The 25,962-nt window shown below is 43.2% G+C and overlaps 1 protein-coding gene and 1 long non-coding RNA gene across 5 annotated transcripts; one reads left to right on the top strand and one right to left on the bottom strand.

Annotated features, from left to right (window-relative positions):
- The first annotated feature begins 8 nt into the window (after positions 1 to 8).
- LOC111252458 (maleylacetoacetate isomerase-like) lies at positions 9 to 22,204 on the top strand. 4 transcript variants are annotated; one of them, XM_022810384.2, is made up of 14 exons: positions 9 to 441; positions 11,816 to 13,045; positions 14,542 to 14,600; positions 18,488 to 18,578; positions 18,857 to 19,000; positions 19,191 to 19,255; positions 19,447 to 19,546; positions 20,120 to 20,208; positions 20,609 to 20,705; positions 20,929 to 20,981; positions 21,272 to 21,319; positions 21,527 to 21,619; positions 21,788 to 21,853; positions 22,132 to 22,204. In XM_022810384.2, exons 2-13 carry the CDS (start codon positions 12,988 to 12,990, stop codon positions 21,791 to 21,793), a joined length of 903 nt encoding a protein of 300 aa, XP_022666119.1. In that variant the 5' UTR covers positions 9 to 441; positions 11,816 to 12,987; the 3' UTR covers positions 21,794 to 21,853; positions 22,132 to 22,204. The 4 variants fall into 4 exon arrangements, with proteins under 4 accessions (XP_022666119.1, XP_022666123.1, XP_022666122.1 ...); XM_022810385.2 differs by lacking the exon at positions 9 to 441 and adding an exon at positions 7,517 to 9,798; XM_022810387.2 differs by lacking the exon at positions 11,816 to 13,045 and having other exon boundaries at positions 10 to 441.
- Positions 16,403 to 17,621, bottom strand: LOC147754910 (uncharacterized). The gene is made up of 3 exons (XR_015316219.1): positions 17,484 to 17,621; positions 16,899 to 17,136; positions 16,403 to 16,520 (listed from the first exon to the last, which is right to left on the bottom strand). It is a non-coding gene; the product is annotated as an uncharacterized LOC147754910 (long non-coding RNA).
- Positions 22,205 to 25,962: the final 3,758 nt, after the last annotated feature.

The following is a 25,962-nucleotide window of genomic DNA, read 5'->3' as shown; positions in this document are numbered from 1 at the left end:
AGCTACAGACGTTATGGCAAGCCACGGGGCGATAACTGATCCTGTATGTTGCCCCGTCTAAACGCGCAACAGTATTTTGTTACGGAAAGTAGCGCAAAGAGGCTTGACAGACAAACCAGCAAAAGAGAAGAACGACGAAACAGCAGTATAAGACCGTTGTTCCTACCCTTGCGTTTACGCGCACCAGATAACGCTGCGCTAACAAAGCCAGTGAGTGAGTTGGCAAATGTGCGCTTTGTTTGTGTTAGTTATTTTCATATCTTTATAAGAATCCCGAAAGCTATCGCCTCACACATAGGAAGATCGTTGTTGGCGCAACAACGGCGGCAGGCCCTGCATCTTTGTTAGTGGGTACTGGAGCAGCTTATCATAACTCTAAACGAAGTCGGAGACAGAGTTGCGAACTGATAAACACCCGTTTTGTAGCTTTCATTATCGTAGGTGAGTAAATGTCACATCTGTCTTTGGATTCTAGTTAATGGAGTGCGTAATCGTTTGCTATGTGTTTTCTTGTGGTAACGTAATATTAATTTTAAACCGTTCCTTCTACTGAATAAATACGTTTGCATTTCGAGTAACCAAAAACCAGGTTTGATCCGAAACGGGTTTTTAACGTCACATCTTATTCTGAATTTAGGATTGTTATTGAATATTGAAGTCTCGTTTGATTATTCAGTATACATTTCGGATGGCTTTTAGCAATAGGAAGTCCTACATTACGAGTTTGATAATAGTTGCATATGTGTGTGTATGTATGTCTATCCATTAGCGATGAAAAATTGTATAGAATTGACAATGTTATGTACCCTGTAAAAACCTTCACTTTTTGTAAAAAAAAAAACGAAATATTCAGCGCTGAAACATGTCATTTAAAAATCTGATCCTGCCAACTTTACTGAAAAGCATAAGGTTCGTAAATGTTTGATCGTAGCCAGATATTTTTAGGCCCAGGTGTACTGTTATATTATATAGCTGCAAAGAACCAACACATCCTGTAACTGTTCATATGATATAAAGTATGTCTCTTTTGAAAATCAATATGAATACTTCGGCCCTGTCTATATCATCAGATACGTATGGATTATATATTAACTGAGTCCATTAATTGTGAACTATAAGCATCGCATAAGATCGCGTTGCGGTACTCGATTACAAGCGCGATTCACGATCAGACGATCAAATGCAATGTCTGATCAACGCTCTTCAATGCAAAATCTTCTCTACAGAATCATTCTTTCAGGCCGCTTATTTATTTGTGAATACCGCATGTGTTCCATTATTTAATTCCTGCCACCGCTCCTGTTGTTTTGGATATTGCCATTGTCGTCATCCCTCTCGCATCATTTCATCCGTGCTTAGCATCAAATTAAATCGATACTCCTCATTTACCTTTCAAGGGGTAAAATACGACGGTTGGCCAGCAGCGCATCGCTAGTGCGTGACCATACTGGTGAAGCTCAATTAATAGACCAGAGGAGAGCGTGTCGATTCCGTCTACCCCAGTTTCCCCATTTCGCTAGACGCCCCCTTGGAACTTTAACTCCCATCGGAGACTGCACAAAGTAAATTGCTTCCAGTGTCATTTGTCCTTTGGTGACAACGAGAAGCGCGTACGCTAAAGTTTGACTGCTACCGCTAAATCTTTACAAAAAGCGGATTCCGATCGATGAGACACGAAATTCATTCGTCTATGGAGAGAGAAGCGAGAGAGGGATGTTGTATCGGTGCCAAACATAAGCTCCCAGCGATGAGCAAGTAGCGCCTGGTTCGGTATTGTGGAAAAGCGGCGGTGGATGGCGTCTTTGAGGTGTTTCCGTTTCAACGAGTCTCACAAAAAGAACACTGCAAAAACAATGCGAGTCGTACTGATGAAATTGATACTGATGAAAGAAAAACCACAAACGAAAAATTATAGGTGTTTGTGCCATTTAGAGAAATGGACGGCTTTTGGGGGACGTCGATGTGCTGACATGCTCATTTATTGGGTGTTGGTATTGTCTTGGAGCCTTTGTTACTGTTGGCGTCAAGACTGAAATAAGAATCATAGAACAGCGGTAAGGGCATTCATTTATCAAGATACCTTGAAGGGTTTCGAAGCTGTCGCCAAGCGGCTAGACATCTTCCACGGCCTTCACTCATAAAATATGAAATCTCGTATGATTTTAGAGTTGTCAGTTCACGGCACGGACCCGACATCTTTCTGCGGTCGGTGACGGAGAGCGTGATCTGGCAGCGTTACCCTGACGTCAATGTCACTCGGGACAAGAAGCGTGTCGAACATTACTGCAAATAGCACGCGTCTAATTTGCATCTCTTGGAGAATCAACAATCTCACCTAATAACATAGAACGATTAATTGAGCAGTTGTGCTGCGACGAGTGACAAAAGGTTTAGACAAAACATACAGAGCCATTTTTTCTTTTAAAACATCTTCAATCCTAACTTTACTTTTCTCGGTTGGTAATCCAAACACTTGGAATATACAAGGAAAAACCCTCCTCTCAGACGAAAACATCTCATCAGTATTGGGAAATATCTATGAGTATGAGAAAGCTATTTTATGAGTATTTTTGCCAGATGCTCGATCAGAAGTCTCCAAGTTTGGCATAAAAGTGTCGCACCACATAGGGTGTGCACAGTCGCAAAGAAAGAACCAAGGTCTACGTAAAGCAGAAACCAACGAAATACAAATATTGAATTCTTTATGCACTTGATGCTGGATAATGGCGGCCGGGCACCATAGCCTTGAGAGTGCGATTCGGGCTTTTCGAGTTCAACTTCAAATGAGGGTCCATATGTAATACTACGACAGGAAATAACTAAATACTACTTCATATTGGCGCAGCGTAAAAGCGGTCTCCGTCTCGATGTCTAGCTAGTCATCACGGCGTTGTCGTTCGCGCTAAATAATGGCGGTCAGCTTCGGAAGAAAATTTACCACAAACAGATTGGCATCAGAACAGCGGGATTTGACTAACCGATTTAGATGCAACTGAAGTCATGCGAGCCCGGCCACAAAAATCGGTATCCTTTATTTCAGATTTGGGTCGAAAATCGCGGCAAGTGGCCCGAAAGATCGGTCGAGTAAAGCGAATCACAACTGCCATTGTACAAAGTTTGACACTGAAGGCGCATATACATAACTAGGACAAATAACAAGGACATATTTTTGGGCTGTTTCACTTTTAAGAACCGCAACCCGTGCGAAATCCCTTTTTTTTTTCATCTAACTGGACACGATTGCAACATACACATACATGCATATAGTTCATGTTTGAAAATAAAGGTTGCGAAACGACTTCAGGAAGGTTCCGCTTAAGTCAGCAGATTCGGTTCGAGCATTTGATAGATCAGGTTATACACACAGTCTCGAGTTCCTCCACCCAGGAGTTATGCTGCATGCCATTATATCATGTAACTGCTCGTTAGAGTCTTGATTTTCTCGAAAGCGTCCTACGATTTTCATCTTAACTCAGCAGTTTACGAACTTCAAGCATCAGCAATTTACTCATTATTTTCCGAGACAGTACATAGAAAAGTTCAGGGAATTTCCGTTAGTTCGAGTGACAAAAAGGTGGATTGGACTTACGATGAAGATAACAGGTCGTGCATGTGCGTATTGAATATGGAGCGGCTAAAGCCGAGCAGGTCAAAAGCTCTACCGACATCTTACTATAAATAAGTGGCCCGAGTCTGCTGAGTACAGCCGCGACGTACTGTGATATATAAGGGGGGCGCCTGTAATAGCGTGTGGCAGGTGCCTCAAGTCTCAATATATACGTTAGTTTTGCGTTTTTCATAGGCTAACCGCTCATAGGCTGTGCTGTAGTAGCGAGCCAAGGGCCACGTTTAGATATCGGCTGATGCATGGAACAGCATGACTGACCGTAAAAGTAGAAAGGATAAGAACCTCTCTCGAGTGTGTGCTATAAAAATAATTGAGGTCTTGGACCCAGGTCGATTTCAATCTACCGGGATTTTTGGCACGGTTACATGTTTTCCTAGACCTATACCCGGCCATAATTAACTCAATTGACTGGGCCGAACAGTGTCGATGGCCGCCTGAGATAATGGTTGCTACGATAAGAAGGAACAAACACCAATTGTACGAAGAGGAGTTTCGCCAATCGTCGGCTTCTTTTAGCGGTTTCTTTAGTGTGTAGTACGCGACAAATGCGTGAACGTCACTACATCGTGTCATATCCGTAACATAAACCGCTCTTCATCTACGGACAATAGAATCATTGGGTGTTACTTACAGAAATGCCATTAACATAACCAAAAACATTGTAACAGCCAATCTAGCACTGCTACTTGGACGGAGTCCGATAAAGAGTTTTTTTTTTTTAATTATTGAAACGTATTTTTGCTTGGCTAGCTGATCATTCTAACCTTCTTCGTTAACTGAGAAAAATATCTAAGTGAACAACATATATATTTGCCCTTTAAAGTGGGCAAAGGTTTGGAATATAGTTTTTCCCAATCTTATGGTATTTACACAGGTAATGCGAATTCGGATTCCTACATCAATTGATTAATAAGGAAATGTTTTAGGCACATCGAGTTCCACATCGTTGTGGGTATTGGAGGCGTTCCTAATGGGAAGGAAATGTCCTTGTGTTTCGCCATCGCAAGCGTGACACTTTAATAAGCATCTCGAAACATACGAATGTGTTTCGAGCAAGCGTTCAAAAGTACAACACATAAGTATATTTAGATGCATTGGCCTGCTCGTAACGCGTCGCGCGGGTAGGATCGTAGCTAAAGGGGATCTATTTCCTTTTATTTTTAATGAAAACGCTACTTTTGCATGTACGACGAGTACTATAGCGTGGCTTGGCCAAGATTTAGGACTTGCATAGGTGGGAAGTCGTTGATTATCCTTCTTTTACTCCTGTTTGTGAGCACGTACCGGGTACATTCATGCGCTTAAAAAAACGAGCAGCAGCAGAAGCAAAACTCTATGTTCTCCCAGATAGGGATCGTGAGCTTCGTCGTTAGGTCGAGCTCTTCTACTTCAGAGATGAGAATAGCAAAAGTAGCAGGATTTACGGGACCACGACAACATTCATTGGAACCGGATCCTGTGGGTTGGGGCTTGCTCGATCCAGAGATTACCTAGTCAACGTTGCGGCATGAATTTAGCTTCCAAGGGAAGGTAGTAGTTGAGTATTGGTATTTACTGTAAGCTTGCTACCGTTGAATATACTGGCTACAGAGAATAGCATATATTGTGTTTCGCTGGATAATATTTGGAGCGAGCGTTGATGTTGGCGTCGGTTTCGACGTTAGTGGACGTTTAAATTGCGCTTGTGTGCATATTTGAATGTGGACGCCTCTAACTGCCCGACGCAGACTATACCCGTTTGAATCAGGACACATACTATTCGTGGACCATGCAGCTTTCTGTGGGATCCACAGATGAAGAAAAGATCTGGAGAAGCACACACGTGAATGTTCACACATAGAACATACACATCAGTGTCACATATATATATTAAGCCAGTGTGCCGACTATGTGCTTGATGCTTCAAAGCGACCGACGTCATCAGGAAGCCCCGATGACCGTTGTGTCCTATCAGAATTACGTTGCTTGATAATGCCACAATATTTACGTCCCTTCCATTAATATTACTACGTACTTATATAGTAGTACACAAGCTTTCGACGCAATTTTGCTGCGGTGCTTTTTAGAGCCATGGCACCTCTTCCTTTTATCTACCGACTCAACCTACGTAGCATCGCAACTCGCGGGATTGCAACACGTTTAAGGGTTCACTCCATTATCTTTTAGTGTTGCCTTCTGGCAGCCAGCTCACCCTATACTCCTGCTGCACCCTATACTACAGCAGCAGCAGACAAAGTAGGAATCGCTGTTGTAGGTCCAGATCGCTTTTCGCTATGATATGCCTAGGTACGAGACATTGAAAACAGGGCAAAGCAGATGGAAGGATGAAAGAACGGCGGCTGCTACGATAGCGAAGATGACCCGTTTTGATGATTGCACCTTCTACCACTTACAGCGTCACTTCGTCCTTTTTCTCACCTTGCCACGCTGCGTAGCACCGACCCTGCCAACTGATGTTTGCCCAGATCGACTGTTATGGGGGATGACGTTTATTAGTTACCCACGACGAGTCGACGGACCGACCAACTCGCCGATGAGGGCTCTAAAACACTTAAAATGGTCGCGATTTGGCGGCGTTACAGCCCCTGGTCGACCAAACCTTTCCTGAGGCCGAAGCCGCCTATCGCTCGATCAACTCAAGAGGAGAGTGAGTTAGTTCGCCTTGCACTGCGTGTTTAGATCTGTCTCGCAGTTTCTCCGTACTGACTTCGGTCATTTTCTCTGTGCCTACATCCCACCCTCGTCCTTGGCTCTTTTCTTTCTATTTTCCCTTACCAGTTCCCTTTCCCCCTTTTCTCCCGGTTTCATTTTCCGTCCTGTTTTTTCCTGCTCAGCGTTTCCCGCCGACGTTGTCATGCTTTCTTTCTGTGGTATCCATTTTCTCTCAACCTTTACAGACACATGCATGCTTTGTCGCTGCTTTTACTACTGTTGTATGCAGTTTTTGCAGCACCGTCGCTGCTGCAAGCGGCTACGACTTGCATCGCGTACCGCGCGTCCTTGAATCGTACAAGATATTGTGAGCGAGTTGGACACGTTCACCCGCCATTGTGCGACCTGCCCGCCCGCCTGCCGACCAACCGACTTCGCTATTTGTTGGAAAAAAGCCGCTGTTATCCCCCTCGCGCTAAATGTACAGTATTTATCAAAGTTTCCTTTTCCCTTACTCGCTTTTGTGGGTAGTGCGGTCTAGGCTGTCGTGGCATGTCGCTTTCTCCTTTGCCTCTTGCGTTCCTTCGTGGCAGCGGCAGCGGTGCCATTTCCCATCGGCAGCGTCAGCATCACTGCTTTGAGTCGATTTGTCTGATTGTCTGTCTCTTAGCAGTGGCGCCTTTTGCCGACTGCGTCAGCATTGCGCCACAGCGCGACGACAATGAGAACGACGAAGACGTCAGTGAGGCAACTCTGGGACAATTGCAACTATCCCACACACTAGCAGTGTATAGGAGCATCTTAGCGAGCAATCGCCACACCGCAGATCCGTAGTAGTAGTAGACATTGCAAAGGCGCAGTATCGTCTATAAATAGATGACGACAGCGTAACGGCGGAGCATCGCCAGGAGCAATGTTAAGCTCGAGACGCACCACCAGAAGCAGACGTTTGCCGCTATTGCTGCCAATCGACCATAATGACTCCAGCGGCGAGCACCGACTTCTCAATTGCCGTTCCACCATCGCCTCGGATAGGGTGGGGAGTAACGAAGGCGGTAGAAGGTAATGAAAAAAGAGGAGGAGGAGGAGGACGAGGAGGACGAGGAGGAGGGGAGGAGGAGGAGGATTAGGAGGAGGAGGAGGAGAAGAAGCACAAGGGGCATGTGGGATAATGCCCTTAGATCCAACCCCCGCCTTCACCGCCGCACGTAGTTGAGCCTGCCCAGTGCTTTACACCGCTGAAGCGTAAGGGTTCCGACCTAGTAGAGGAGCATGGAGTAGCCTTGAGAGGAGCACTTGTAGTGGTGCCGAAGGGAGAAAAGAGGTACTCGGCATGGGCACATGAGGGGCAAACTGGGAAATAAGGAAAGGGTAGGGCCAAATGTCAGCTGAGAGCTAGAACCACGAGCTGGCACTCCGGCTCCTGCTGCCGTTGAACGAAAGGCCCCCGAAGGAGGCAACGAAGAACTGCACGGCCCAATCTCCAAACCAACAAACGAATCAATGAAGCCGTCGACAGGAGAGCAAAGAAGATCAGCGTTGGAAAGGGCCGTTCGAAGACGCAGGAGCGAAAGGACGGGAGTGGCGGTGAAGGTGGTGCCGTCTACCTACTGCAATAAATTCGAGTGGGCTAGCACTCATACATACTTTTCCTCCTCACTCCCTCTCACACACACATCGTATTAGTTTCTACGTCCATGGTTTTCTATGCCGGACATGTAAGTACGGGGGTCGGGGCTCTATTCTTCGTTCTCCTCTGGACCGTGTTGACGCTCCATTCTGCTGTGGGGTCTTGTCTGTGCAAGGCTGCTCCCTCCCCTCACCCTCTTATTGCTGGCCAACGCATCGTACGTGCAGTAGGAAATAGCATTGTACGTCTGTGCTAGCTGCCTGGATCGACTTCTCTTAGCTGGCGCCGTTACTGGTGATCCTACCCGTTGTAGCGGCTAGCGCAGCCACCAATCCATCCCGACATTTCGAACCACTAACAGCACAAGTACAGCTGAATCAACAATGGCATCGAAATTTATACAGCCAAAACAGATATACAGCTAGCGACGAATCAGCGGCCTTGATCTAGCTAGGAGAGACTGGAATAGCAAAAAGAACAAAAAGGAAACAGAGGCCGCAGAAGAGACGCCGAATGACGGACGGCGAATCCAGTGAGAAAGCACAAGTAGAAATTGCTAAGATTACTTCGACATTTCAAGCTAGTATTGGTTTTTTGAAAGAGTGCTGGCTATACATGACGACGCCTCAATGCTACGATGACAACTACGTTTGACGTTTAGTGACAGAGCGAGAAATGCTTCATTGCCAGCAGCTATTCTAATGTGCTGAGCGACGTGCGTTTGCTGTTGTGGCAAAGGCTATCCCAGTGAAAGCAGGTGAAGCCAGGGGATCTGTTTCGCCATCAGTCCATGCGTATCCAATGTTGGCGTTCGAAGAGGCCCAAGGCGCGCTGCCTTTTAATAGGTAACGTCTGCGTGACTGTGTGGTTAACAGCGACGTGCTATACGTTTCGGCTAGTTTTTTTTTCTCGTCTTGCCGGTATTCGACGGTGTAGTGAGCAGCGGTAGGCTGGTTGAGGTTTCCGGCTTTTGGCAGATATGAGATCTTTGCGTACAATCGGCCTAAATGCTAGCAGATAATAATATAGCCGCGGTGATGCGCCCACAGAGTTGCGACACGTTTTTGACGACAACGTTTTTGTAAAGAATATTAGCCATTTAGATATCGTGCAAGAAAATAACCGGTTGAAGGGAAGCCTTGAGAAACGCAGTTTGTTATAGCGTGGTCGACGTCACCTCTGTTTCTATTTTGAGTATTATTAGGAGTCGCAGTTCTACGCGAGACGAAGCAGAAATATATCTGGGTGATTTTACTGTGATCTCAGGGAGTGTAGATAGAGTCTTTAAGTAAATTGTCATATAGACGCATCGTGCGTGACGTGCGACGCCCGGAAAAAAAGCTGCTTTACGCTTGCGGATGAGGTGTGTGATCCTAGCCGTCTTATACGGCGCTTCAGTTTCGAAGCTTATTACAGTCGCTGTAGTCACTACAGGATATAAAGTCAAGTGATCGTCAAGTAGTCATCCCCCCCTCACGTATGCAATGTGTCGCAGCGAATTTGCGGGTGGACGAAAACACTTTAGAAGCCACTCAGGAGTGTGTACGAGGCATTTGTGTTCCATAAGATTCTGCAAGTAATTGACAGTGTGCCAGTTTGATAATCAGTAAGTGCTTAAACAAACGGGGAAAGAAAAACGTGAAACGTCCACCGTTATAGAAAAACACTTCAAAAGCAGATTCAATCGCGGATCTGCGATTTAGACTGCCTGCGTACTCTGCTGTAAAAGCTGTAGGGACGGTCCCTCACTGCTCCTTCGGTGGGCTGTGGAATGTCGACCAAAAAGTGCACACTTGGAGCGTCGGCGTGCACGTCGTGCTTACGTCGTATATGCTACTTTTCTTGTTGTTGTTCCAGGCATCAGCAGCGTGATATAGTGCCCAGCTGGGTAAGACAGAGGAAGACGTTTTGCATAGTACAGTACATAAATACCTTAGATGTATGGGAGAGAAGATGCTACGGAGAGAAAGAAAAAAGAAAGCCACATAGCGAACCAATGATAGGAACGTGTTTTGTGGGTCCGTGAGGCGCAGAGGCTTGGAGCTGGTGTATTTAATTATGCAAAGCTGAATTTCAACAGGCATGCAGAATAGCGCGCTCTAGCTCCAAAGAGTAGTGAATAAATTAAACTTCAATACATTTTTTTTTTTTTATTGATAATAACAGTCTTGGATTTTTTTTCTGAAAGTCATTTAGAATTAGCAGTCAAGTTCATTAGCAGCAATAGAACAAAACGAGAAATATAGCTGCCTGTCCTGATCAGCTTATGTCTGTTACTACTGTTTTGATGTCCCCAGGCCCAAAATTTTTCGACCCTTCGAAATTTGTAACAAAATTTCCAACTAGCGATTCACTTTGTCCTTTGGAAGACAACAAGACGCGCAGGCGGCAGAAAACAAATCGATGGTCTAAGCACAAACTATGTTAATCTACAATAAGACGAGACTCGGTAGAATGAATTCAGCCTGAAGTGCTGCAGCTTACAATAATTGTAGATCCTGTTCAGTATTATCAACCTATAACTTTTTCATTTGATCGCATATATAGTGTGATATAAAAGCTACCTTTGCACCAGTGATTTTCTCTCTGATAGAGAAGTCATGATAATCTCCCCTGAGCTTGTCTAGCCACTTTTAAAGCACAGGAGCAGAGCCCGGAGCAGTAGTGACGTTCTCATGTATTTCCGAGAAGTCTCCATGAAATACGGAAACCTATCCAAATAATTAAGTCCTTATCTTTTGTCAACACACTGAACAGGGGTGCAAAATATGATGCTACGTCGTATGATTATGGGTCGCGAATAGGACCTTCTCACCACTAAGAAAGGTCATTGCGGCATTGGCTTGCGTTCCCATTCGACTGAAATATTTCCTACGTGCGCACGCTGCCTTTGTAGAAGTTAGCAAGTGGCCACCATGAGGATATAGGACGCATCATCAAAATGCATCCTTTTTCCCTAGTTTACTTCCCCTGCCACGGACTATGTACAGTTCCCCTCGAAACATGCTTTCTTACTATGGCGTATGATAAATAGGGCATTTCTGAACGTCATTTCTTTCTGCTCTGTAGACGCTTCTATATTTTAAATAGGCGAAAACTCATATCCCAGATAAATAACCTGCTGCTAAATAGATGCAAAAAAAACTCTATGCCGAGACTGAACAGACAGTTTATTGATGGTAAGCTCTGTATGATGATATCGGAGCACATTCTCTTGGCATATGCGTGGAACGTCCATGTCTTTTCTCTCACTTTATCTCTCTCTCGCTCTCGCACTTTTTTTTCTTAATTAGTTATTTAATTATTAATAACACTTGTATATTTGAAGTAGAACGTCAAATATGACAATGACGACATACCCTTTTTAAAAAAATAAAAACTTCTACAAGAGTTTCGGTGACGTACGAATTGATGTGAGGAATAAATATTATAAATGGTTGATTTCCGTTAACTACTATACGGTACAGGTAGCCTAACACAAATGAATCGCATCAGTTTCACCCATCTAATATCAGATATAGTCCTAACGTCTAACAAATGATACCATAAATATAGACAGAATCGGTCCTGCAACCTGGTATCGCTTAAATACGGAGGATAATCTAAGTCAAAGGAGCGTACGCAATAGAGACCCTTTCGTGTGATCATGTCATCAAACCTAACTAATTTATGAGAGGAGTCCAATAGGTTGATAAGGACTTCCGTCCTTATGAGTAGATCACACTGTTCTCAAATTCTCCGATACCCCTCTGCCCTTGACCTTTCTCCCGACCTCGTCGTGTCCAACGCAATCAGTTTGACATTTATACATTTGTTCTGTCTCTATCTATTTCGTTTATCCTCTACTGCTGCTCATATGCCGTTATACGGTCGGATGGACGACGCATCGTTTGCGCGGTTTTTAGCACCGAGTCGCATAGCCTCTTCGGCCTGCGCCCCTTACCGTCACCATCACCATCACCACCACCGCCTTCTGCGGCATTTCTACTCGCGAAGCTATCGCAACGGCAGAATCATCATCATCATCAAGTTGTGTGTTGTTGTCAAGACGAGAAACAGAAAAAACAACGAAGACGGGGTTTTCTATTGTTTATTCGACCGTGTCGCTACCTCGCGTCCTGTGATATTTCAATAGTGCGTCGCCTTTTCCATCATTCGTTATAAGTGCACGACTCACCATTGGCCCTTTTGCGAGTAATGTGACGACCGCACAGCGGCGCCGCCATTATCATCATCGTCGTCGTCGTCATCATTACCCCTATCACTACCAGGCGAAAATAGGAAATCGCTGAGGCCATCTTTGCACACGCAGCTGCAATAGCAGAAGAAATCTAGCCACGAATTGTATAATATACGGTTACGATAGCAAATATGTATGCTTCAACAGCTCGGGGCCCAGCTTGATTTGAATCGTCGTGAATTTTTTGCTGTTCCGTAGGTGATACGTAGCTAATCGGGAATTGCGCTGAGGTAGTGGACTTATTTCTTTGAAATTGAAACTCGTTGCCGATCAGCTGGTCCGCAACTGCTTACTTGTGTCGCCACTGGCGACTAGAAGACAGGCCAAAAATGATAGAAGCATCCATGAAAAATCGCTGAAAACGACAACGACATTCACAGTGGCTCTTTAAAGCCCTGTTCATGCGTTGTTGGATTTCTCGCTGAAGGTCCTAACATTGCAGGCTCGCTGACCAGTTAGTTGCCCGTTCTATCGCTGCCCCACGATTCGGACAGCCAACGACTCCGAATGCTTAAATGAATGAAAATTGCAACTACGGCCGTTTCGAGTAACGTGTCAGGACAGGAGCAAATATAACGCGGACTGCTGTGGTTATCAGCACGGTATCGTTGGAGGATAAGCAGTGAGGAAACTGCGGAAGCAACGAACACCTATTTTTGTCCGATGGGCGGGGAGCCTTTCGACATCTATGAAAAGGCAAGGCCAACAGTAAAAGCTAAGCCTTGGACCAGGGCCACGAAGCCAAATAGAAGTGGCAAAAAAGACAGACTGTAAGAAGGCGGTAGGAGGACGTTCCACTCAACGGCAAGGATAGAAAGATTGAAATTGGATGGCACTATGAGCGTCGATGGCACCACCAACGCTGGAGCTGCCGAACGGAAAGCACTTGTTGCAGGTAATATACGCCTTCATTCACTAGTGCCATCACCTGTCTGCGTTTGCTAAGAACGAGTGACTACTAATTATATAAGTGGTAATACTTACTTTGTTTCTAACTAAGTTGTTTGGGAACTTTCTCCCAACTGGCCTACTGTTCTATGTGCATCCGCGTCTGGCTGTTACACAATCTCGCCTGGTCGGTTCTCGCATTCTAAACGTATATTGCACATTTGAATGAGGTTACGTCTCTGAGAGAAATATTGATTTTGGCTTTCAGCTTTCGACTTGTTTTGTTCCTGTTTGCTAAGAGTGCGTTAGGCGTCTTTGTTTGCCGGCGTTTTCTATGAAATAATATGGGCTCCAGTTTTACTAGATTTAAATTTATTGGTGCCTTAATGCTACCTATGATACGGCATTAGCTATTATATTATTGTTGTGCAATATAACAAACGATATTCATCCCATAGTTAGCAGCAGAAGCTGAGTAGCGTCTGTGGAACTGTAACAAACTTCAGTCAGTATTTCCGTAACTTTTTGGATCTACGTGCCCGGTGTGCATGCGACTGTGAAAATGGTTGATTCAACACGTACTAAAATCGAAGATTGAACAATCCAAGAAGACTGGCGCAAAACGTTCCCCTGTTGCGTGAAGTCTGTGCGGACGTCGAAACGCTTCTATGAGCGTTAAAGTCGGGCGCTAATGTATATCAGTATAATTGTCAGAATCGCCGGAGTCACGCAATGAAGATCATAGTGTCTGTAAGAGACTACGAATAGAAAATCAGTGATATTTCATCTAGAGAGAACGCACAGTTACTTGCGATTTGGTGTTCCTAAATATACCGTAGTAGAAGGTTTCGCCGCACTTCAATTGTAACGCAGCCTGCTGACATTTGTAATAATTAGCATGTACCTTAAAACATAGCTATAGATTGTAACCAGCTAACCATTAGTCAATTGAAAGGTAATTCACAGTCATCAAAAGATACTACCCTGTTACAATGAACACTTGAACCAATTCAAGTAGAAAAAAAAAAACAAAAAAAGAGGTGAGAGTCTTTCTGTATCATACATTGCATCAACATATAGACCGTAGTAAAGTTTCGGTAGATGAGTATCGGATTCTGCTATTGGTTTTTTGTTGTTCTTGACGCTGCAACGGCAAGACATAGTATTCTGTAGCATAATTTTACGGATTTGTTTCTGTAGCTGCATGTTAAGCCTGTACCGGTATCGAACGTTTTAATCACATGCTTCGAAACGGGCTCGTTCTTGCGTAATTATCAATTCAATCAAATTTTAGGCCCGACAGCTGTTTTCGTTTTGATTCGTACCTATATGTACCTGTTTCTCTATTAACGATAACGCGGATAACAGCGAAGCTAAATAAAAACGTATTTTGTGCTGCTTTTCACTTCGCTTCTTCTAGCATCTAAATGAAATAACGATTTCACGATCTTTTCTATATCCGGTGACTAAACTACGTGTTTCCCCTGTTGTTTGCCTTCGCAGCTGCGGGCTGTCCTGGGAACGAGCTTCCAGGCCGTAGTCAGGGATCACCTTTTCAAAACGTGAGTTTGTCTGAGGTCTGGATAAACAATAGTAACCATTAGTTGACGATAATCAAACTGATCGATCGATCGATCGATCGATCTATTCCGCTTTCAAACACAAAAGCACGAAGACACACCACCGCCGAACGTTACGAGAACCCGTACCGTACGCATATAGCGAAAATATATAATACATAAATAACTTTCTCTAAGTAATATACGAGCACACTAATCATACAAACGATAAGCAAACGAAATCGCAAAACGATACAATTGTGTATACACAAATGTCTATGTTAAGAGTTACATTCTTGCCAGAACCAAGCTGGATGGCAAACCTGTTAGTGGTCGAACAGGCAAATCGTTATTATTTACTCTGAAACCTCACAATCTCAGCTGTTTTGGTGAAGAAAAAAAACGCACGATTACAAAATAGGAAATTTCGAAGTTTTTGTTGGCCGTCGCTGCTAACCAGTTCATAGTTAGCCGTCTCCGTTGCGGTGGAAGAAGTCGGTTGTAGGTAGTACAGGACCGAAAAACTAGAAACATTAACATAACACACAGCTAGCTTGTCCATGCTTCGATTTGAATTTCATCCAAGGTACATATGTCCATGTGTAGAGAAAGCGGCATTATCACATAGATGCCAACTGGCTCAGGAAATCCATCAAAATCGTCGATGCAGTCACCTCCGTTCGTTTTATTGAGCAGATCGAATTAACATCACAGTATTATTAAAGCATTGAATATATTGAAATACGCAAAGACTCCGCCCTGTGTGATGATCCTATCTATCCTTATTATTATTCAGTCATTCAACCTACTCTGTTGTATCTTGTCGAAACTGTCTGGGTTTTGTTACCCACTGACTTCGTCGCTTGATGTCGCCCAGCAGATGAATAATTGTTGGCCGCCTATTTACACCCTCTTCTTAGTGTTGACGTATATAACACAAGTAGTAACAAATATCCGCGTTTTGTCCATAAACCCAGCACGGATGAAACATTGAAAAAAAAGAACGGACCAATATGTTCTGTAAGACGCACAGATCCTTAAGGTTTACGCATTCGAACCTGCTGACGCTTTGATAGCTTGATCGTTCGTCTCAACTGTCATCAGTCAGCTAGCGGTGAGCGTCTATTGACCTGACTCGGCAGCGAGCGAAATCAGTAGCAGTTTCTCGCTCTAACCGCTGTTATAACGATATCCGTGTTTTGATTACATTGAACTTGTAAAAACACTAGCAAGTACGAACGAAGGCGGGAAACGTTTTGAGAACGCAGCAACAATGAGGCCAGATGAAGGCGATCCGACGACGCCCTCCTACACATGACGGTATAAACAAGACTACCGACAGAAGGAGCTAACGCTCAGAGGTACACTCAGAACGACAAACGGACACATACACTTGTAATAAGCATGCTTTACAAAAATATGAACGGAAAACTGTCGTTCTTTAGGGCGTTGTTGAAGGGCGACATGGGCCTCACCTCTCAATTCCGTGCACGGAAAGCATGTGGCACGCAGGAGGCCTATTTACGGGCAGGTACCACTGGCAATATGGCTGATAGCCAAATTGACACCAACAATCGTTTCATTTGTTTCTAACAATTGTGTGTTTCAACAACTATTACGATATATTATGATTATGCAATTTTAATGAGGGCAATTCTAGTAATGTGTGGTAATCGTAAAATTCTTAGCCGATTGGTTGGTTAATAATAATGATACAAATACTGTAGGACCCAACACTTCTCATTAACATACCCTGTCCATTACTACAGCTCGCGTCGTGTAAACTTTACAGTATCATCGAGTAACTGCAAAATAACGATTTCTTCACTACCGTATGAACTTAATCCCGCCGCGGGCCGCTGCCCACTTTTCCATCGGTCCATCCAAAGTTCATGTAACCGTTGTTGTTTGATCGAGTCGTGCCTGATATTTAACAACATCTAAGCAATCAATCCTTAAGGACTTAGTAGCCACCGTGGCTTATGGGGCAGCGTCAGATTAGGATTACTGCTGCGTGGATATCAATGAAGTGTCTGTTCTGTCTTGGCAACATGAAAACGACCGACACACAAATGTTGAGGGATACGCTATACGGGTAAAACAATACGGATTACAATACGAAACGAGATCCGAAATTTGTTCGTACAATCGACTAGCTATCAATGGCGTTTTGTTTACGGAGAACGTGAAAAAGTGGGAGCCCACGTTGCCTTCGATCGATATCTCGCGCATGGCCTTGCGTGAGCTAAAGGAAAACAAGCTAATGGGTAAAACTCATCCGCCGGAATTGTAATTACGCACGATAACGGCGACGACGACGATGATGATGACGACGACGACGCAATGGCGAATTCGTTAGTTAAGTGTCCAGCTTAAACGGGATTGACAACAGATTGCCCCGATAGTTCACACTTGTATTTAGGTTTTTGTGCCTTACGCATGAGTGAATTAGGTCAGACGATTCGCGCACATAGGAGCAGGCCCATTTAATAATGTCGACTACGGACATGCACGATTGGCTGGTATCGTATCCTGAATCCTGGAATAGTAATGAAAACTACACTCGTCTTCTACATATAATGTTACCATAAGGTTCGTCTAGACCTGTTGGACTATGAAATAATGACAGTGCGCAAAAGGCGATACTGGTAGCGTTTAATGAATAAACGCACTTTTATGACGCCTACCTGATTGGATTGAATCCCATGTTCGGTAAAAGAAAGTAGCTTCTTCGTCGATGCGTCCCTGCCTATGCGGTTCTACCACAAATTTCGTTTAGTTTAAACGACTATTATGTGTCGCTATAAAAACTGACCTATTTGTAACCAATTGTCAATAAAGTGAGTCAAGTATACTCTACGTAGGCTTCTGCCTGACCCATAGTACCTTCCAGGGTCCCCGTGGTAGCGTAGTTTCCGCTCACAACGCGAACCGTATTCGATGACGATCGACGGTCATCGAATGGCCACGATCGATGGCAGTTTTTTCACAGCAATCGCATTTACGGTCTTCAGTGGTACAGCGAGATACGTACAGAACAGCGCAGGACCCCCAGCGTTCATTGAATTCAAGGATACCTGTGACCGGCAGCGCAGAATCGCCTGTCTGTTATAAAGATTTTATACGAGCTTCGTTTTCACTTAAACTAACAAGGATTCTGTACAACATGGCGCTTATTAAGCTGGTAGGCAACGATTAAATGTTTTCAATAGCCCCTAAATCTAATATTTCTTTAGTTTGATTTGTTAAGGCTGTTATGGCTACAGTAGACTCATTTTAACAGACTGTCATAACTGATTACATGGACACATTTTTGCTCTAAATTAAGCAACTTTTATAAGATCCTAAAGGACAAATGGACATCGTTCCTAAATTTAGGCAAAAAATCACAAAATTTACCAGCTAATCTATTGCCTTAAGATATCTAACCTATTACATGATGTGCAGTAAGTGGCCTAGTCCCTTTATCAATATACTTGGCAAATACTTGGCTATATTAACTTTATATGACAACGTATAGCTCAGTTATACGTTGATTGCTGAGGCCCAAATATAACTCCGGGGCACATGTTGGCCTTTCATCCTTTTTCATAGGTTCTTCGCACGCGAAGTCTGCTCCCTAACTGTCCGAGTTATTGAGTAGGTGCTCTTCACTTTCTCTACTTGTCTCCTACTCAGCGTCAATTTTGGCTCTAAATCATTTGAGTTCGTACTCGTTTCTTGAACGTCCAGCAGCTAACTCCTGCTTCGTGCTGCCCAGTCGGGTCACATCAGTATTAAACCCACACGTATTCATACGACAGGCAGGATACATAGCGAAGCCGTATTATCGAACGGAGATATACGAGTAATTGTAATTCAATCATATCCATTTGCATTTTTGCTTACAGAGCCAAAATCACCGAGCGAGTATTTGTAGCACTCGCAGCGCTAAAATGGCCACTAACGATAACTGCAGCTCGTCGCGGACTGATCTCCTTGGTAATAAGTTTTTTTTTCTTTTTCTTTTTCTTTTTCCAAGCTTAAATTAGCGTTAAAATGTTGTATTTTTGTGTAGACTGACATCTATGAGCAAAGGCAGATTGTGTAGGTTTGACGACGAACGTAGGTATAATAAGATTACGTATAGATACAAATAAATCGATTGGTCAGATAGCTTGCAACGTAGATAAGCAGAAAATGGTGACTAGCGCAAAAGATATGATAGTAATTACTGATAGTCAAATTCGATTGCCCTACTGCTGTGCGATTCTTCATAGACAAGAAGATCCCACGTCCGCGATCTCTCGTGTTGCACTCGTACTTTCGAAGTTCGTGCGCCTGGCGGGTGCGGATTGCACTCGAATCGAAAGGACTCAAATATACCTATCGCGAGGTTAACATTCGGGAAGACATCCCTGAAGGTAATATTGAGGACTAAAGTTAACTTAATGTTTGAGGATTTTAGATAAGGATTCATACGCTTGCAGAAAAGGCTACTCAGAGTGACACCAGATAATTGAGATAAATACAATAGCTAATATGCCTGGATTCGTTATTGTTTTGTTACATTTGAGTCTAACAAATCATTTCTCGACTACTTCGTTTCACCAGGCAAGCAACAACACACGGACGAGTTTCGTGCGCTAAATCCTCTATCCCAAGTACCCGTTTTACAGGTGATCACTCATACTATTAGTACTAGCACTCCACTGCTTATATACAGGCAGTGGACATATTCCACACTTGAGTCTAGTTGCGTTAACGTACTTCCAATCTGGCCAAAGGAGGCCTACGAATGGCCTGTTTTTGCCGCAGTGGACGCTGTAACAGAACGTAACCTTATCCATGCTGATAATTATTACTGTAGGTGTACGAAAGTGGAGAACTGGTTGCTAACCTAACACAGAGCATGGCCATCATGGAATACATCGATGAAAGCTTTTCAGGAGTTAACCTATTACCTAAAGGTATGTCCATTGTTATAGCTATAATAGCAGTATGTCGTTGCCGCTGCTGCTATCGCACGGTGATTGAAAGTCAGCCGCTAAATCCGTGCGTGAACAATTTCGACAACTGTCCCTTATTCCGAACCATCTATTTAGAACCAGACGTATCGAAATGTCCCCGTAGAATATTATGGCTAACAGCTTTTCCAAAATATAGTACTCATATATAATATATTGTATTGGATCGTATACACCCAGAGGGTAATTTTTATCGAATTGGCCATGTGAGGTTCCTCTTTTTTCAGAGAGGAAAAGCTGTATTGAAAAGGTGTATAATATCGCGCGCTTATTATCTGTACCCGGTAGTACTATGTACCCATATGATGTTTATATTCATTTGTGCATCCTTTTATTATTACTCTCATTAAAGTAATGCATAGATTGAACTATTAAGTTGAGTGAGAACTTCCATTGTCCATCAACACCTTGCGTCCATTACTTTTTTCATCGTCCTTCATTTAGTCCTTTTCAAGTCAAGTCTTTTAGTAAATCTGTAAACTAATATTACGGCTCCGATATTCCATTCGTATGCAGATTTGCTGCAACGGGCTCAATGCCGAGCGCTCTGTCAACTCATCGTCAGCGGGATTCAACCCATTCAAAACTTAGGGACCTTAAACAAGGTAAGAGGTCGCTAGGCGACCTGTATAAATGTTTTGAGAGTCTGCTTTTGCTTAAAGACCATATATAGTGAACATGATTCTAATTAATGTCTTGACAACAATGTGATAATGTATATTATGTGGTGCTTTTAACAATGTAATCCTTATCGTCGAAAACCATTTTTTCTGATTATACGAGGAAATAAAAGTTATGTTTAGTAGTTGCGTTATTAGTGCTTTTCTCATGCGTTTTGTTGTCGATATCGTTACCCTACAGTGTGTCTCGTACCGTTGTTTTACAATATTTTTTAGGCTACAGAGCAAGAATAGGCCATTATAAGCCTAGGACGACGTGCTTAGGTATTAAAAACGGGATCCTTTAGTCAGACTGCACTGTCAGTAACTCATGGTCGATTTTCAGCTGGAACCCGACCAACGTCAAGAGTGGGCTCGATATTTTATTAATAAGGGCTTTGAGGCACTCGAACGAATGCTTTCGGATCGGGTTTTTGTTACAGGTACGTAAAGGTAGACGTCGTCATTGTTTGAGTGATGTTTATATCATGCCCGCAGTAAGACATACGTGTTATATACTTTTGATAGTTTTTTTTATAGTTTAGTAGTAAACAAATGTTCTCCAAAGATTACGACCGGCCGCTCTCAATTTTGTAACTCATATTATTATTATGAGTATTGGACTCTAAAGGGCTACGCCTAACCTTTGCGATATTCTGTTTTTAGGCTGCTGCATCAGCGAGCAGGTGACGTTGGCAGATTTTTGCCTGGTACCTCAGGTACGCAACGACTTCGCTGTGTTTTAAATGATATTTTATAATTCATTCATTCACATCTTGAGCATACGATTTTTCTTGGCTTCGGAGCACTACTTGTTACGACGTAAAACAAATTCAACATAGGTTTCATGAGGACGCTGCCATGTTTTAGATCGACCACACAATATAGATTCGCCTAAGCCTTTCGTTAGCCGTATCAAAATGTACCTTTGAAAATTTTCGTTCTTTCTTTCTAATCATCACATTAGATTAGGTTTTACACTTTTTTTTTCTTTATGCTATTATTTCAGGTGTATAATGCGCGCCGTTTCGGGGTCGATATGTCCCGTTTTCCGAAGGTAATACTTACAGCATCCGATTTACAGACACTGATCGCTTAAACATAACTTCGGGACTATCCTTTTAAATTACATGCATTTTAGGGTACGGAACCGCCTTGCTAATATGTGCTATAATATATTAGAAACGAAAGCTTTTTTAACATGTATGACAAAGCATAACTTGGATTAAAATTGGTTTCCTACCATCCCGTTTCCCGCCAATAGATCGTAGCCGTGGATGCCCACCTAGCGACGCTGGAAGCGTTTATACGCGCCCACCCATCAAGGCAGCCAGACTGCCCAGAGTCCTTCAGAAAGGTTTGTCAGCTTATCCGTCAGGTCTTGATGATAACCAGCAAGTTAAATTGAGCTAAAAAAAAATAACAGGCGCACAGAAACATACCTAGGTCGGACAAGGTGACGGCAAATCTGATGAGTTATTCGTGAGTTAAATATTCGCACGCATCGTTACGTGGCTCATTACAGGTCTAGCAGCTGTCTCTGAGCTTCATCTGCTGGTCGTTGGCACCGGACGATGCGTGGCCTCATCAGGTAAAATTGCAATTCCTATTATTGTCAACAGAGAATTACAGAAGGCGACGTGATCTGTAGAGAAAAAAAAGAACAGATCATATCCATTTTATTATTCAATTTGGCCTCTAATTGAAATCTGATGCAGTTTACAACATGTGTAGCACGCGTCATGGATAATCAGGCCGTTCTAAGCAACCTTAATGTGTGTGTCTTGACCGAATTGGGACTTGCTATAGTAATTAGCAATCTTTTAATTATTCTATCATTATTCTGACCTGGTTGCACTACGCTTTCAGGCACCGGGGGTTCTGTGCAAGCGCGCTATACCCTGTCGTGTCTTCTCCGATCTAGCGCCTAGTACGAGCCTGAAATCGAACGCACGCTCCCCCGGTGGTGCGGTGTTACTTAAAGACGTCCGTCGCAACCGTTCCACGACAGAACGGCGGGCTTCGTCACGTTCCCAGCACATGAAGACCCCGGCATTAGCCAGTAGAAGCAGGTAGTTGATATGACGATACGTTTTGATACGGCATAGACTTTTCTCGTATACAATATTTCTCACAAGTAGCAATTTCAATCAGATTAGACGCGACCTTTAAAACGGGAGCGAAAAAAAAAAAGAAAGAAGAAAGATGCATTTTTCCACAATAGCGAAAAACTTTGATTAACTGTATTCTTATGAACACAGTGGAGCGAGCGCCAACGAAATCATCCATGAGGAAGAAGAAGAGCATCATTGCAATTAGCAAACGAGTTCCTGCCCGATATAATTTTACCGGTCGAGCAAGCTGGCAACAAACAGGCCTTCCAATAAACAAAAATCATTAGCCATGCACAACAAATCGTATATAATTCGAGCGATAAAACATCTACTACGGACGCGATGACCGCCGGTTCCAATATCCTGATTAGCTACACATCTAGTAGATCTATTCGCTATCGTCTTGGCACAATACCTAATAACAGGTGTGGCCGTATGCCGTCGTCATTTAGCTCAAGGTGAAGCCACAGGAAGAGAGAAGAAAGAAACGTACATTAGTTTATCACAAATACAGTAAGTAAAAGGGGGCATCTGTGAGCTCGACACGGCGGATCTACTCAAATGTTAGCTTGCTCCGTGAAGAGACGAATCCAAAATGTAAACATAGTGCTAAGCTATGTCTATGGAACGACTGCAACAATAGCTGAAATACTCTAATTCATATCTAAGCTGAATAGGTTTGTGATGCCGACTAAGGACCTCAGGATTAGCGATTACAGTTCTGATATTATGGGTTATAAATTGTGATACGGAAGGACGCCGTGGTGATGGCGTAAACGTGCGACGCAGGCGATTTGATCTAATTCGCCAACCTCAATTATCTGGTCTGTGATTTAACATGCTCCTTGCAGTTGAACCTATAGAATTGTTTCTCGTGGTCGCTTGGCGTCCTATTCCACGGCTGATCATCGCGTTCCTTGACGCTGACGCTCTCTAGCGACGATATGCTGCCAGCAGATGAAGTTACGGAGACTTATTAAATTATTATAGTTACAATGATTACTTATAATAAATACAAAAGGCTTAGTCACACAGCGTTTTCTAACCTCGAAGAACACAAATATGAAAAAGACGATGATAGCAAGGACATAACAACTCGTGACGATAATAATTGTCTTGATATAAGTTATATAATTGCTATATAATTAAATATACTTCCAGACAGGAGAGAGCGTAAGCGCGCTGTGTCGTGACGAAAAATACCCTTTTTCCCAGTCATGGTAGGCAGCCAATGGCAAGAAGTAGGCGCAACGTATTCCCTAGATGTTGACGAATTGCTCCATTGGTAACAACATGACTAACTGATCAATCACCGATTGTAAAGCAGGAGCGCAGGTTAGGGATACGGTCGTCTTATCTTTGCATGTATTCGTTTTATAATGAATAAAAATGAGGAAAAACAGAAAAAGGAATCACACGAGCAGTTTTAGCCTAGTCATTCGGTGAAGCAAATATCTATGCGACACTTGCGTAACAGTATTACTCTAAGGGCAACTATGGTGTGTGTGTGTGGGGGGGGGGGGGGTAAACGATTTCACTATGATAAGATTTTTTGGAGGAAGATTTTTATCGGCTGATGGACTATGTGATCGCTTATATATAATAATATGTGATGCGTCAGCACAGGCGAAAGACGAAGCTGATTTCATTGATCGGACAAAAGCCTCGCCCGGCGATGGAAGAACCTTGTGGCAATTGGGGATACCCCCGCGATCCATTCAAGTTGACATTGCTTCAGCGTTAGAGCCTTTGTTGTTTTTGAGTCAGCGACTTCAACGAATGATCGGCAGAAAGCTGGCACGAGACGAGGGGTGCTGATCCAGAATGATAGCTAGGGAACTGCTTAAACGAATTAATGATAATGGCGACGAGGCGCGATGATCAGTAAAATGTACTGGATGATGAAGTTCGATGCAGGTGGAATGTATGAAATGAATCGGAGAGTATAGATGGTAAATCGTCTATTGATGAGGTAGTCGGATGATATGCGAGTTGATTGTACAATCAATTGCAAGCCACGACGGGGATCTATCTGTCAAACGTAGCAAGGAACTACTGTCTCACTGATAGTTATCGAAGCTCAGCAGATCTTTTTGATAGGACCGGAAGGCGATATTTAATAGAATATAAATTAGCTCATAATGTTGCAACGCATCAGCAAAACAATTTTCCCGAAGAGGAATAACCGTCACAAATTATTAATGACGCCCGGTTATTAGACGCATAGCTACTTGGTTACCAGTACCGTTATGGACAGTGCATGTTCAATGCACGCTCTATCTGGGCATATTTTTCAGTCTGATTTTTTAGCCTTTACTGTAATCGGTGATATCAGGAAAAGCACTAGGAAAAATTCGGTTTAGAAAAATGAAAATCACTGACTAGTGCGCCTCGCGTCGAGGGCACCAGTTAACCATTTCTATAGATGTAGATGCACAGGTAGCACTAAAACGGAATCACCACTTGAGACAGTAAACTTTTTTGTGTACCCGGTGATTCTAGACATTTTTTGTAGCGGGCCTTAGGCATCTTCTATAATATTACAGAGGGGGTAGGGAAGAAAGAGGAAACATGCGATTAAAAACTAATCACGCTACTAATGGCGACGAACAGAATACCACATCCCCGCTCTCACAGGAGCTTAAACACTACATAGGATCAATACAAACATCAGAACGGTAGTAGCATCGAGAGTAGTAGCACATCGATACATCGACAAAAGAAAGCCAAAGGAAAACAAAAAATACTCTCCGCCAGCTAGATGGCTGGCCACGGTAACGCTACGCTTCAATAGAGCAGTTAATACGGACGGGCCAATTATATGACCTGTGGGTTTTGATGCTACAGTTGTTGGACTGCACAGATCTGCATGCAATCGTCTTATAGTATATCAACGAGGGACTATACATGGAGGACTGTGGAATTCTTGGTGAGGCCTGATACATGCTTTTCCGCTACGTATGTAAGAAATAAAGATCTATACACATCTCATAACAGCAGTAGTATACATGGTATGAATGTAGAGGAAGACGTAGTCAGGACAGAAGAAGAAGAAGGGAGAAGCAATTTAAATTCATGAGGACACTTTTGTATACCCCGATTAGCGAACCTCCGGCCGATTTTGTCTGCTTCGTTGTTGTTGGGCAGTTCTTAATAACTAAGTTATAAGCACTTAGTATAGAGCGAGAGATATCAACAATAATTGTATGGATATTACGGCAATATTAACTATGTGCGACAGCACTGAGAGATGGCAATGTGATTCAGCGATATTGAGGAACGATATTAATCAGTCGAGTAATGACCATTGCAAGTTAGGTAGGCAGTTGGGTTGCCCCCGCACCGCTGTGAGAGATTGCACGAGCATATACTGTTACCCCACAGATTTACGTATCGGTTAATATTACAGTTACAACTACAAAATCATCGATTACAAAAGCAAAAACACGGCGCACAGGCACAAAATGCGGCCGACGATCGCCTAAGCGGAAAAAAATACTAACAATAACTTTTCGCCAATTGGTTGAACATTGCCTTTCATTTTGTTCAATATTTATCAACGAATGGAATAACATTTTAAATGAAG

The sequence above is a fragment of the Varroa destructor genome, unplaced genomic scaffold (genome assembly GCF_002443255.2).
Source record: "Varroa destructor unplaced genomic scaffold, Vdes_3.0 BEIS01000006.1, whole genome shotgun sequence".
In the NCBI taxonomy this organism is placed as follows: Eukaryota; Metazoa; Arthropoda; class Arachnida; order Mesostigmata; family Varroidae; genus Varroa; species Varroa destructor.
This window is presented reverse-complemented; position numbering and strand designations above follow the sequence as displayed.

Excerpts from the sequence above, each read along its gene's own strand:
- LOC111252458 (XM_022810384.2), top strand. The coding sequence starts at position 12,988 with ATGAGCGTCGATGGCACCACCAACGCTGGAGCTGCCGAACGGAAAGCA. Across the intron at positions 20,706-20,928 it reads GGATCGGGTTTTTGTTACAG|GCTGCTGCATCAGCGAGCAG; the intron begins GTACGTAAAGGT and ends TTCTGTTTTTAG. Across the intron at positions 21,320-21,526 it reads ATATGTCCCGTTTTCCGAAG|ATCGTAGCCGTGGATGCCCA; the intron begins GTAATACTTACA and ends TCCCGCCAATAG.